At 40.7% G+C, this 13,744-nt stretch overlaps 1 protein-coding gene across 1 annotated transcript in view; it reads right to left on the reverse strand.

Annotated features, from left to right (window-relative positions):
* LOC116332569 (radixin) overlaps window positions 1-13,744 on the reverse strand; it is a 40,596-nt gene that overhangs the window by 9,202 nt on the left and 17,650 nt on the right. Inside the window, exons 3-5 of the mRNA XM_039599767.1 lie at window positions 6,342-6,425; window positions 1,851-1,946; window positions 1,406-1,528 (exon numbers count right to left, since the gene is read on the reverse strand). Coding sequence (XP_039455701.1) covers window positions 1,406-1,528; window positions 1,851-1,946; window positions 6,342-6,425 — 303 coding nt within the window. The remainder of the gene's footprint in view (window positions 1-1,405; window positions 1,529-1,850; window positions 1,947-6,341; window positions 6,426-13,744) is intronic.

The raw sequence follows: 13,744 nt of genomic DNA on the forward strand, positions 1-13,744 counted from the left end.
AGCCTCTGTGGGGTTTGTTAACCTTCCCGCTGTTGCTAATGGCTAGTTCATATGGGGTCATCTGATTGTTGGGGTGTCTCCCTTCTCGTAGGGTTTGTAACCTACAACATAAAGCGCCTTGAGCAGACTGCTGTTGTGATTTGGCGCTATAAGCCAAATTATCTTTGGCAGATGTAAGCCAATGTAAAGCATTTCATCTTAAGTCCAAAGAAGGAAATTTTCAGTTCCCAGTCAGAATTTGCTGTAAACTGGAACACCACTTTCTAGTCGGACTTCCAACTCAGAAGTTGGTGGTGATCCCCCACCAACCCTAACTTAACAGTCCAAATGGCGACAGTGTATGTAAACATTTGTGAAACTTGTAACCTGCACTACTACATATCTGTATTTGAGACATAAGCCATAATAAATAAATAAATTAAATAAGCCATATGCAGAACACTGACCAGGTTCCAGCCATGTATGTGCCTCATTAATGGCTCTACCTTTACCTTTGCTAAGCACTAAAACAAACCTTGTTTATTCCTGCTTTTCTGACATTCCTACTGGAAGGTACTAAACTTAGGAGTAATGTCACTTCCCAGTTCCGCCTTCCAACTTACGACGCAAATGGAACACAGGACTCTGTTGCGGACACGGAAACATCACAGCTGAGTAATCATTCCTGTTTTACCTGGATGGAAGTACACTGCCTAGGGTGCATGAACAGTTGGTGCATTGTAAAGTGAAGTCTCAAAAAATTGGCAGGCAAGTGCACCTCAGGTGGCGGACTTCAAGGACGCTTCAAAGAAGCATAACGGGAATCACTACTCACCCGTGGTGTCTCCAGCTGTCCGCGCCCACAACAGAGTATAATTGAGGCCTTGTACTGATATATCAGAGAACTGGAGGTGACAACAGTCAGTGGGTGGGCTATAGTTATATGAATGTAGAGGAATTACAGGGATTTTCACTAAACAGCAGGATTCAGAGAATAGTGATTCTGTCAATATTCTTCAACAGCGGGGATGCACATTAAACATGGTTATTAAAACAAAAACAAAAATCCCCAATTTAGCTGACAGACATTGCCGATGCAGATAGGGAAATGCATAATGATTTAAAACTCCAGGAATACAAAGAAATCATATCTAATTGAAACGTTCCAAGTATTTCAGCTCGTCATCAAACCACCTTTCAATATTATATTTAATAAATGTAAGCCAGCGGCAACCATACGTACGCTTTTATTTGCCAATATGTTGATCCATCTATGTATGTATGTAGAAAGCCAGAAAACCAGCTCAAAAAAAAGCGTAATTATTGTCTTAGATGAGAAAGGCTCTTTACAGCTGTAGATCACAGCTCAGTTTTCATGCAGGTTTACCCCCCAAATGAACTTGGCAGCCTGTGCAGTTCGCAGTACCTGCAGGAAGAAAAGTTTCTGTGTGATCTCCTGGATGAGCTCCTCAGAAACATCCTCAGGGAAGAACTTTGCTCTGAACTTGAACTGCAGCGGATTCTCCTTCTTGACATCCTGCTGGGTCACCTGGAGGGAACACACGAACACAAGCCTTCATCATCTGCTCTTTACAAAGTGCATGTGACATGAAAGTCTTGAGAAAACTAAACTGAAAATACATTAAAAACAGATCTCAGTGTTCATGGTCCATTCTCTACGTCGTTTTATAAAATATTAACAACAGGATGATGAATGTTTTCCATTTACAAGGAGTCATAAGATTAGAATGTTTTCTTAATGTGAGAATAAATTCAGCTGTTACAAAGAATATAAACATGAGCATGCTTAAGCTACGCTGAGTGATGGATTTCTTCCTGTGTTTTGAGCAGCCTCTCTTAGGGCCTCTCACCTTCTTATTGAGCTTGAGCCACGTCACGTAGCCTTTGCTGTCTGTGTACTGCAGGCCGAAGAACCAGACCTCCCTCAGACCGACCGTTTTCACCACCTGAAACCACAAATATATCTTTCGTTTTCCCCTTCCTCTTCAAAAAGTCTCAAAATTTCCCCGACACCTGCAGTCAGTATGACTGTTATCTGTACTTGCAGTTTCAGTTCTTTCGGGATTTGAGACCACAAATTGTACGCACTGCGTCAGATAAAGTAAAAGTGCTCTGTCATCTCAGTGGTATCATGTACCGACGGCAATCTTACCAAATCAATGCATCATTAAAAAGTGAAACTGAATATTTCCCTTCACTTCAAACCTCGTCTTTCCTCCCTGTTATCAAACACAATTCTCTGTTTGTCATTCACAAACTATTGTCTCACATACACACAGAGAGGAAGCGTGAGAAAGAGACACAGACGATCCCAGAGGGGATTGTAGACACTCACTCAGATGTTAAGGTGATTTACACAGTCAATACCACGCCACTTCTACCATGTAATTAACTCTTTCTCACACACAGAGAATAAAAGAGATGCTGACATAAACAAGTTAAATACCCATGTCGCATGCACGCACAACTGCAAAAGCCCCCACAAACGCCCACCCAAAAAAACAAAAAAAAACAAAAACAAAAAAAAAACACACTGTTGCGATGGTAACGGTACAATCAATTACATTTGCAAACACACACACACACACACGCCTACACAGAGCGGGCCTCCAGCGGGCCTGCGGTACAAGGAGACAGCTATTTGCATGCTGAGAGGCTCAGCATGCAAATGTGGATAAGAGACTTCAGGATGAGAGGGGAGGAATGATGAATGTAGCAGAGAAGGGGAAAGACGGCAACATAAAAAGCTGATCAAGCTGCCTGGACCTCTGAACAGGACTCTCATACTTTCATGCTAGATAAAGACATTTGCTCACACAGGCAGTTTTACAAGCGAGTGTGATCGTCACCCATCACAGGCTTACATGTTTGGGTTAGTTTGTCTGAAAAGCTTTTCCATCATGCTGTGGCCTTTTATCATCCTGCGTGCGTGTTTGAGTGAGCCATTTATAGTGAGCTCTGCAGCCTCTTTATCAATGAAGCCTCACTTCATTCATGCGAATCTGGACCACTGCGAATGAATCAGGACATGCAGCACAGTTTTTCCCTGTGCTGCATGTCATTTGTCTTTGCCGCCGTTTGCCTTCTAGACATGCGACTTCCTGTACTGTAGGTAACATAACCACGCTGCATTTAAGGGATCTCAGGGAGACTGGACAGTTTTCATACCACAAGATTATAAAGGATGCAGAAGAAATATAGCTCCTGAAGCACGTCAGTTGTTGCTATGCATATCAATCACACTTTATATGACGGACGGTTTAAAAAGAACTACATCTGAGTCCTACAAAAAGACAACCGTGTCAGCATCTCCGTGGCCGAGGTTGGTACAGACAATCTTTACCAGCTGATCGCCTCTGACAGTTCTGCTGCCTGCAGCGAGGACGATAATACTGCACAGTACTACAGTGTGTAGACTGGTGTGCTTCATGGAGCACTGTAGTGAGATGCTGCCACACTCCTGGACCACAGTGTGGCTTCAGGACTTCTTGTGGATGCTAATTTGAAATGTGGAGGGACTTCACTAGCTGTAATTGAGAGGTGGTCAAACATGAAGGAATGTCCTTTTAGATGTTGGAATGCATCCATATCCTCATGAGGGAATTTGCCGTTGTCATTACGGGTCCAATCCAGTCTGAATCATCACACTGTTTGGATTCCTCTGTGGAATGACTGTGGCTGTGGATATTTAGTGGATCCAGACCACGCTCTGCACCATTTACAACAAGCAGCTGAACACTTTGTCTAACATTCATTTCAGCTCCGCTGCCACAGCGACAGATACACAAAGTCTTTTCCACTTTGTTTGTTTTTTCAAGATCACAAAAAAGCTCCTTTTTAAATAGTTGGTTTTTTGTTTTTTGGGGTGTTTTTTTTTTACATTTTTAATACCATTTGAGGTTTGGTTTCCTTTTTATTGTGCAAAGTTGTTTTTCCACACTTTGGTTACTGTAACACTGTAATTTTCAAACTTTTGGGATATTTCTTCTTATTAAAAAAAAAAAGTTTAGAAATATCACCAAAACAAATCCATCAAATAAAGATTAAGGTAGTTTCCTACATATAGCAAAGTTACAGCAGTCAGTGCCATGTTTAGCCTTGAAATTGGGCATCTCTGGACTGAACAAACCTATTTTATCTAACTAGCAGAATTCTTTCTAGGAATTCTGACTGTACATTGGCTAAATCCATACACCTGTAATACCTTGGCTGCCTGCTTAACAGCTTTGCCCTTAATGATGGGAATTACCAGAACAGACAAAACGGCGATAACAAACCTTGAAATAATAGAGGGAGGAAAAAAGAGGAAAGACAGGCGCTACCTTCATGTTGGAACAATTAAGAATTGTATTTCATGTAACATAATCACAATAATTACTCCAAATATCTACCATCTTATCTATTTCTAGCTGAATAAGTGCTACAATGTGTGAAGGGTAGATGTTTCACTGATATTAAGAATTTGGGTCAGGTAAATAACTGATTTGTAAAGCTTTTTTAAGTGTGTACTAATAAGAATTAGACGTTGTCGGTTTGAGGCCTTCTCAAGTTTTGCTCTACTGAAATGCTCAATATCACCACAAGGTGGTGCTACCCCCTTTTTTAGAGTTGAAAGGCACACAGACAACAAGGAGCTCATCTGTATGGCTACTGAATGTGGCCCTGTGGAGACCTGTCATTGTTTGGTCTCTGTTGAGTCATGTAGAACAAAGAATCAGTGTGGTAGTCTTCATTCACATGAAACCTGCCAAAATATCCCACACCAATGCTATATAAGCCACTCTGCAAGATCTCATCATTCAATACTTTATCCCCACCGGCTTGTTCATTTATAAGCTGCAAGGCGTCCCATCTATTGCTTACTTTCGGTCGCATTTAAAACCAAAATAATCTCAAACAAAAGAATATTTGTTATTCTTTTTATGAGCGTGAATATAACACAAACACTAAACACACATATCACTGTACGCTGACTGTAAACAAGCATCCTCTGGCAGATTCGGTACTATGCAGCACAAGTGCGCGTGCGCACACACACACACACACACACACACACACACACACACACACACACACACACACACACACACACACACACACACACACATCACTGGGCATTTGACAGTTGGTTGCTATGGCGATGCATAGGCACAGGCAGCTGAAACGTTCAGATTTGGTGTGTCAGCTGCCCTGTGTGTGTTATTAGAGAGTAATGGATGCAGAGACTGTGAAAAAATGTGTGAGTTAGTGGTCACCAAAAAACAAAAAAAAAAAGGCCAGTTCATGTTAATTACAATATTAACTAATGTGTTAATATCCCAACGTCACGCAGTTTTACACCTGCATTTCCCGCGAGATTAAAATGTTTAGTGTCAACAGAAGCTGGCATCTTTCTCAGTGGTTTCCACGAGTCAGCTACAACCACCAACTGTCAACATATTATCCTTTCAAACGATCAGATGACCTGATCAGAGTCAGATCAGAGAGAGTGTGAATGAGTAAAAACTAACTGCATAACAAATGTTAGGGCAATCTGTTTATGTTTCACAGAAGCAAGTCATTAAATGAGTCTGATTTCTCTATGGATCCTGGTACCCAAAGGTCAAAGGCACGTTCATAGACAGCTCTGAAACAGAACGTGGTTGCTCAGCTATCCACAGGAGGAAGCAGAACACACAAATACAAAAACAAAACCACAGTTTCACTGAGCGTGTATATTGCACAAATACTACAGATACGATCTGCAGCTATAGACTGCAACAAGTCCTGATTTCTGCTGTTAAAACAGATCTATTACAAACACAGCCTTACTCCCCTCATGCTGTACAGAACATGGAAACAAAAGCAGAAAACAAATGTGTCTCTCTCGCATTTTGTCTTCACGGTATTCCACCACAACCCCAACAACCCTTTGTAGTCTGACATGAAACGACACTGAAAGCTGCCCTTTTACTTCCCAGACAGTGTACACACGTACACAGTTATGCACACCATCCACCCAATACTTCCACCCATCTGCTGACTCCTGAAAGCTCCTCTTTTGAACAAAGAGTGCTTTATTTGTTTTCTTTGTACAGAACCAGTACCAACCCGGACCCAGCCAAGCACGCCCTGGTACATCTACGCATACACGCACTTAGTTTCAGTGTTGCATTTCATTAGTAATCCATGAGTCTTTCAGTAGGTCACATAGTTTAAAATATCTTAAGTGTCTATTCTAACAGTAGAAGTCATTTTGAACCCTTCTAGCTGCAGAAGAAGATCTCACAATCTGAGATCAAAGCAGAATAAATTAAAAATAAGACACGTACATCTTTGTGTTTACAGTATGTGACTCTTACCTGATCGAAGAGCTGTTTGCCTGTTGTGTTGGGCTGGATGGCAAACTCCAGCTCAGCGTCCATGGTGGTGACGCGCACATTGATCTGTGAAACACAAGTAATGGATCAGGAAATGGTAAAAAAAAAAGGCTGTGAAACACTTGCCTATTACAGGCTTTACTTAATTCTACTTGTTGAACACGGACGATATATAAAAGACAGACATACTCAGTGGGATGTAACCCTCAGGGATATCGTTTTTGACCATCTAGCCATGCAGTCAGCCTTTATGAACATTTTTGAAAGATTGGGTTGTTTTAAAGAGCTCACAGAGCTCGAGTGGGGTACTGTAATATGATGCCAGCATTGCAACAAGTCAGTTTGTGAAATTTCCTCCCTTTCAGATATTCCACTGTAAGTGGTATTATTGCATAGTGGAAGTGTTTAGGAACCACAATAACTAAGATATGAAGCGGTAGACCACGTGAAGTTGCATAGTGACATTGCCAAGTGTTGAAGTGTGCAGAAAAGCACACTTAATAAGTGCAATGGTCCAAACCTCTTCTGGCATTAACATCAGCAGAAAAACCGTGCACCAGAAGCTTCATGGCATGGGTTTCTATAGCCGTGCAGCTTGCCAGCATGTTCTGTGAGTGTCAGCTGAAGACTTATACTGTATAAAATGTAAAAGCTGATTTATGTGGTCTGAATGCTTCCCACAGACGACCATGATGCTGCATAAAGGCAGTGATGGCCACCGTATTTGGTCAAAGATGATCCACACCTTGTAAGCACTGTGACACTGACAGCAATGCAAAGTGTTGGAAAACGCCTTCAGTAAATTCAAATTTGAGATCATTGAGTTGAAATAAGAGCTGGCAAAGGAGATCTCCAAAAGGTTAGAAACTGTCGAGAGGTCACTCTACAGAATCTGTGATTTTAAATAACCATTTAACACAAGTGCTATATAAGTGGGAAGGAGAAGGAAGTGTGTACAGGAAGCTGCAACACATTTAACAGGTTAAATGAAATGTAATAGGAATTAATATGCTACATTGAGAAAAAAGGGAACCCTAAGTGTAAATTACGAAAAAAAAAACTAAATATATATATAAATAAATGTGTGGAGGAAGCAGAATTGCTAAAAACAGGATGTGAAAGTTCCTAAGAACGTGTGAAAATCTAAAGACTGTATTGAAAGAAAGCAAATATAAGCAGCTAGGAAAAAAGTAAACTGGACTGCTCTGAGGCTCCACAGTCTGCTGATGGGACTGCCTGTGCCAGCTGTGTGGGAGTCCCTGTCAGACTTCTATAAATATTCCCAACACATAGTGAAGACACACACACACACACACACACACACACACACACACACACACACACACACACACACACACACACACACACACACACACACACACACACACACACACACACACACACACACACACACACACACACACACACTTACAGCCAGCTTCCATATTAGGTGCAGCCTGTTTACGCTGCTTATCCTGCTTCCCGTAAACTGAATAGAGGAAGTTTTCACTCCACTCCACTTTTACCAAGACCTGTCACTAGGTTTCCAATTTAACTGTAATGTAAATAAAAATAAAAAAGGGGAGTACTCAGTGAAAACTACAATGACTCAAACTACAATAAGAACCATTTCTACTGGATCTTTGGGGTTCACTGGATGTGTGCTTCAGCATAGAAGAGTGGAAAGTTTGCACAAGAAACAACCATAATAATTTGGAGAATGCGTCACTTCCTCAATGAGTTATGATGTAGTGCTGTTCATAAGAAAAGCCAAGACAGATATCTCAGGAAAACATGCCGTCTCTGCGTGAATTCAGGAAATTTCACTACATTTTAAATTTTAACACAGCAAAATGTTTTGAAAGAGTAAGAAATCCAGAGATTAGATCATCCTTCAAAACCACACCACTGCCCTACAGTAATCCTTTCAGGACCCTTTTAATAGTAATGAACTCATACTCATATGCAGTACATAAATATGCAATCGCACATTTGTCTTGGTGTGCATCTATTTCTCTCTTCCCACTCGAGGTGCAATACATTACAATGCCCTGTGCCGCAGTATGAAACCCTCTCTGCAGTGAAACCAACCACCAACTGGCACTGTCCTCAAGTAACCCTGACAGAAAGTGAGAGGGGAGTGAGAGAGGCACAGAGGAGATGAGAAAACGATAACAATGATACATTCTTATGCCGTTTTATACTACTATAAGAAATCTATGCAATCGCTCAACTTATACCTTCCCAGAAACGCAAACACTGCAGCCACCTTAACAACTGTGGTAGGTCTGCTTTGCAGTAACCTCTGTGAAACTACATGTAATAGAATGTAACTGTATCTAGCTTGCTCACTACGCTATCCAATAACTCCTACTGTAATCTGCCAGTGTGGACATATAGAGTTTTTTTTATTGTCATAGTTCTGTCAATCCCTGCATCAGCTCTGAAGTATAAATGCATACAACGATGTTGCCTGAGACAGACGCAATAAAATGGAGTTTAAGTATAAAATTGCTGCATAAGGAACTAGTAAGGTGTGTGTGCGCGTGTGTGCGCGCGTGTGTGCGTACGTGCATGTAAATATTTAGAGACACAAAGACAAAGATGCCTACGGTGAACTGAGTGCATCAATCATAAGACATCACAGACAGCTCTACTGACCTGAAAAATATACGACAGACAGTGGGCGCACACACACACACACACACACACACACACACACAGTTCTGCAGATAAAACCAAAAGCACTCTACCAACCTATCTCTCACACACACACACACACTAAAGTGTGTATATAAATCTCTATATTTTTCCCTCTCGTCCTGTAATGTGTTGCACCTTTTTGTCTGCAAAGACAGTAATAAATTCCCAACAAGTTCCACACCAAAGTGAGCTCCTCTCGTGTAAAAAAAAAACAAAACACACTGTGCTAAACTACATACCACTCAGCCGCAGTCCACACTTTTTCAGCGACTCCTCTAAGACAGCACGGACCATGCTCTAGGAGGTAGGACAGCATGGCTCTCAAAGAATGAGCAGCTGCTTCACTGGATGGATTTTTTTTTTTATTTAATTACTCACTATTTACACACCCCATTTCTGACTCTAAAATGTCTCAGCTACAAGCATGATATATAACCCAATAGCCTCTGTGCACTTCTGGCATCTGAACAACTGAATTACTTTTCTTGTCGATGGCAACACCCCCACCAAAACCAGGAGAAGCCTTTGCATCAGCATGTTGCACAGTCACAGCAGCTAACACTCCCGTAAGCCTTGTCCACATGCCAGAACTATGTCCCAACCACACTGCTGATGGATCAGAAACTGTGGAAGCGCCAACTTGAAAGCAGTACACACAAAGACTGGGCGTGGGTTACTGACTCTTAATGTCAATGCATTCCCCATCACATGCAGAAAGAAATAAAAAAACGTCAATTCAAGTAATTTTGAAAATGAGGGCATCATTTAATGTTCTTGGTCTGACACTGCATCCAAGGTTGATCTTATGAGAGTCGTTACCCAACAGCTCCTAGGGGGCTGTTCCTACGCACACAGCTGCGACACATAACCAGCTACTTCATTTTTGTCGGGCTGACCGCAGCACAAGATTGTGGATGTTTGCTACACTGACTGGGCCTCAGTTTTAACACCAAACCCTTACTCAGCTATTATTGATCATCACAATTGTTTTTGATTAAGATTCTGTCATTAAACTGGATAAACAGGGATTCAGACCCAAATAGCTTTTCACACTGTTTCAGCTGTTACTTTAAATATAATTACTCGTGTTAATGTGTTGCTAATGTGCTTGTGAAAAATGAAGTGTGTTTGAAGTCTGAAGAGGGAACAGTGTTTGTGCAGTAGATGTGGGGAAAGCATGGGAACACTACCATATGGTGGTGTGTATATACGTGTGTGTGCATGTGTTTAACAACAAGACTGACATCTGTGCGTATGCATGAGAGTGCAGGCATATGGGGCATATGACGTCACTGTACACCATGTATTCCACATGATAATACCTCACAGCAACATCCCAGTGGCAGATATTAATGTAATTTTCTAAAAAGCCATGTGGGCGTCCTAATGAGGGATTTTAACACTTGACAGGGTGGCCTAGAAAGGATTGTCCTCTCTTGAGATGAAAGAAAAAGCTCATCGGTTCAACAGATAGGCAACAGTAAAAGAGGAAAACACTAAACTGAAGTTATACAAGCGAGGCTAAAATGATTGTGTTATTTTTCCCACGTTTTAGTTCAGAAAATGCATTGTGCAGATATCGACTTCAAGTTATCACTGGCTAATATGTTTTGTTTTTTTTAAAGTTGTGTCTGACCAGTAGTCCTAAGACATGAAGTTACAGTAAAGACAACAACAACAACAACAAACAACCCAACACCACCAAATTCTAACAGGCTGACTTGTAGAGAAATCTGTATAATGTATGTTTTGCCATTTTTAGCTGCAAAGAAAAAAAATACCTGAAACAACTCTCTATATAAAAGTGTTCACTATATTGTACATGAGACTCCAGCTGCAGATTTGTGTGTATGCATGTGAGCATGAGCTGTTTTAACAGTTGTATTTATGTGTGTCTGTGTGTAACAGAGAGAGAGAGGGACAAACTGATGAAGAACCATAGCATGTCTTCTTGCTGATAGCCATGTTAACAGATAAAGCAGGCGGTCTCAGCCGTTTACTGACCACAGTCTATTCTGTTACTGTTGACTCACTCCAGCTTTTTGCCTGAATGTTAGAGAAATGCATAACACCTTTTTGTTACACATACATGCAGCAACAATAACGCTCATGTCAGGGCATCAAAATTAAATTTATGCAATCAGCGTGTCTGTTTTTCTACTGTCTATGTCATAAACTCATTATATTCTATTCTAAACAGAACTCCCGTTAAGTACACACAAGTGTGTGCGCTAACAGTCACATAGTTTGTTGTAGTCAGACAACATGTTGAAACACAGCTTGAACTTGTTACAACACAAACATGTTGACTACTCCAGCTTTAAAGTTAAATAGCTATGATAAATAAATACATTATTAATGTAAACTTTAAAGAACAAAATTCATGAGTAAATTTCACAAGCACTGCTTTAAGTGATGTACAGAAAGATCCCTTTGCTTTCACTTGGTCGACAACAAAAGCAGCTCTTTGTAGAAAAGTCATGCCTGACTGCAACATGACACCTCATAGATTCGTTTATGTTGACGTAGACTGTTAACAATATTAACCTTATGACTTCAATCCACATGATCAGCATGTTCCTGGGCACAGCTTTTTATGATATCTTGACTGACAGCCATTAATATGAGACCAGAGACCATTACCACAAATGAACACTGGACTTTGCCTGGAGAATCAGGTTGTGACACTGACCAAAGATGGAAATTCTCTAATGTAGCACAGACCAGGAGAGAGTCCACATGACACTACTGGAAATAGTCTGTTTGGCATTTCACTGCGAATTTAGAATTACCTGCATTAGGGCCTGAATCAAAACCAACATTCAGATCCTCTAATCAAACTAATTGTTCCCATGTTTGTTATTTCTGCTTTTTTTTGTTTTATTTTTTAACTTCTGTTAATACTTCCTCACTATGTATTGTCTGCTTCAAAACACACTAGCATGTGTGTGTCGTCACGCTACTCCAGCCTGTAACATGCAAACATCATGGAGGAAGAGTCAAACCCTGAGCTCAACTAGCTGTCTGTTATTTGGACACACTTTAGTAAAGACAACGTCAAACAAAAAAAGAAGAACACAGAAAACTGCGTAAGGTAACAGCGCCAATCTGTTACAACTCATGAAAATAATCATATTACCGAAAAAATATATATCCTAGCTTTAGGAGTTGAGTAAGAACAGAAAACTATGGAGTTTCATATACTGTTAAAGACAGTATATTGGCCAATCTGGATACACTGGGAATCTGTCTTCTCGGGGGAATCTCTGTCAGGTACTGTATAGAAAAGTTCAGGTCTGCAGGGCATGTGTGAAAACAGCCATGAACAGAAAGATCCATAAAGTTGAGTGGAGCTACAGAGAGCAGAAATATTTACTTACATTGCAGATGAGCCGAAACACTATATACTATATCAATTTTTGTAATAAGATTCCATCTAAGGAGACTCTGGAGAAATGGAGCCTGTGTGGCTGTAGCTCCAGTGTTTACCAGCATCCTCCAGTCCCTCCATGTTATTCATAACAAGTAGTGACAGCTAAATAGTAGGCTAGTGTGTACAGGCTCAGGCTGCCCACGCAATACAGCCCACCTGTTGACTGTTAGTGTGTGTGAGGGAGGAACACTCTCAGACAGCCATAATTAAAAGCTGTTGGTAGCTAAGCTGGTTAACAGAGGCTTTAAAGGCAACCGGGGGCTATGCTGCCACCTTCAGCGCTTCATCATCATGCATGATCTTTCTACTTATCTCATCTAACACCTGCCCTCTGACACGCTTCATGTCCTCACCTCTGCCTCTCCAGTTTTCCATTCATCGTTTTGCTTTCCTACAACCATTTTTCTTCCACACCTCTTTTTATTCCGCACATTAATGACTAGTGTGTTTTGCTTCGGGTTTGTTCAAATGGCTGTTTGTATTTTCGCACTCAAAGTCAGGTATTGTGGATTCACAGTAAAAAGCCATACATCAGCGCAGGGAAATTACACAGTAATCTGAGGGCTGATGTGGTCTTAAGTGGGAGAGGATAGCATGGAAGACATCGCTTTGCCTGCAGCGATGCAGAAAAAAAAATACATCCGAGCAAGAATAAAAAGTAAAGGGCAGCACAAATCTAATACTTTCCTCCAGCTCAGGAAACAGCGAGAAAATAAAAGGTGGATTTTTCTTCCCTTTCCCTCAAATTATTATTATTATACTTTGGTTACCATTGGTTACCAATACAAACAGTATTTGTGGTGGAGCCACAACATACAATTTTTTCCATCACATATATCCTTTATAGGGCCATCCCATATCATACCATCCGTGATAACCAGTATGAATTTAGGCAATATATAACAGTGTTCAGCAGCTATTTTGTGCTTTTACTTAAAAACTTCCAGTTAACAGTTTGTGCTTATATTTGACTTGCAATATTACTGACAGAGCATTATATCACTATAATAAAATAAAGCTGCAGGCACCTTGTTTCATTAGATTTACACTTTATATGAGGCAGTATGCCATCAGTAACAGCAGCTCACTGGAAACAAGGATGGAAAAATAATCCTTCATTTACTTATAAATGCTGTTGCCTGAAAGCTGAGTGTCAATAAAAGCATTCAGTATTTTTTCCCTACACTGTCAGAAATATAACTGCAAATTTTCTTAAAATGTAGTCTGTAAAACGTTGAGGCTATACTGC

This window comes from Oreochromis aureus, linkage group 16, assembly GCF_013358895.1.
Source record: "Oreochromis aureus strain Israel breed Guangdong linkage group 16, ZZ_aureus, whole genome shotgun sequence".
In the NCBI taxonomy this organism is placed as follows: domain Eukaryota; kingdom Metazoa; phylum Chordata; class Actinopteri; order Cichliformes; family Cichlidae; genus Oreochromis; species Oreochromis aureus.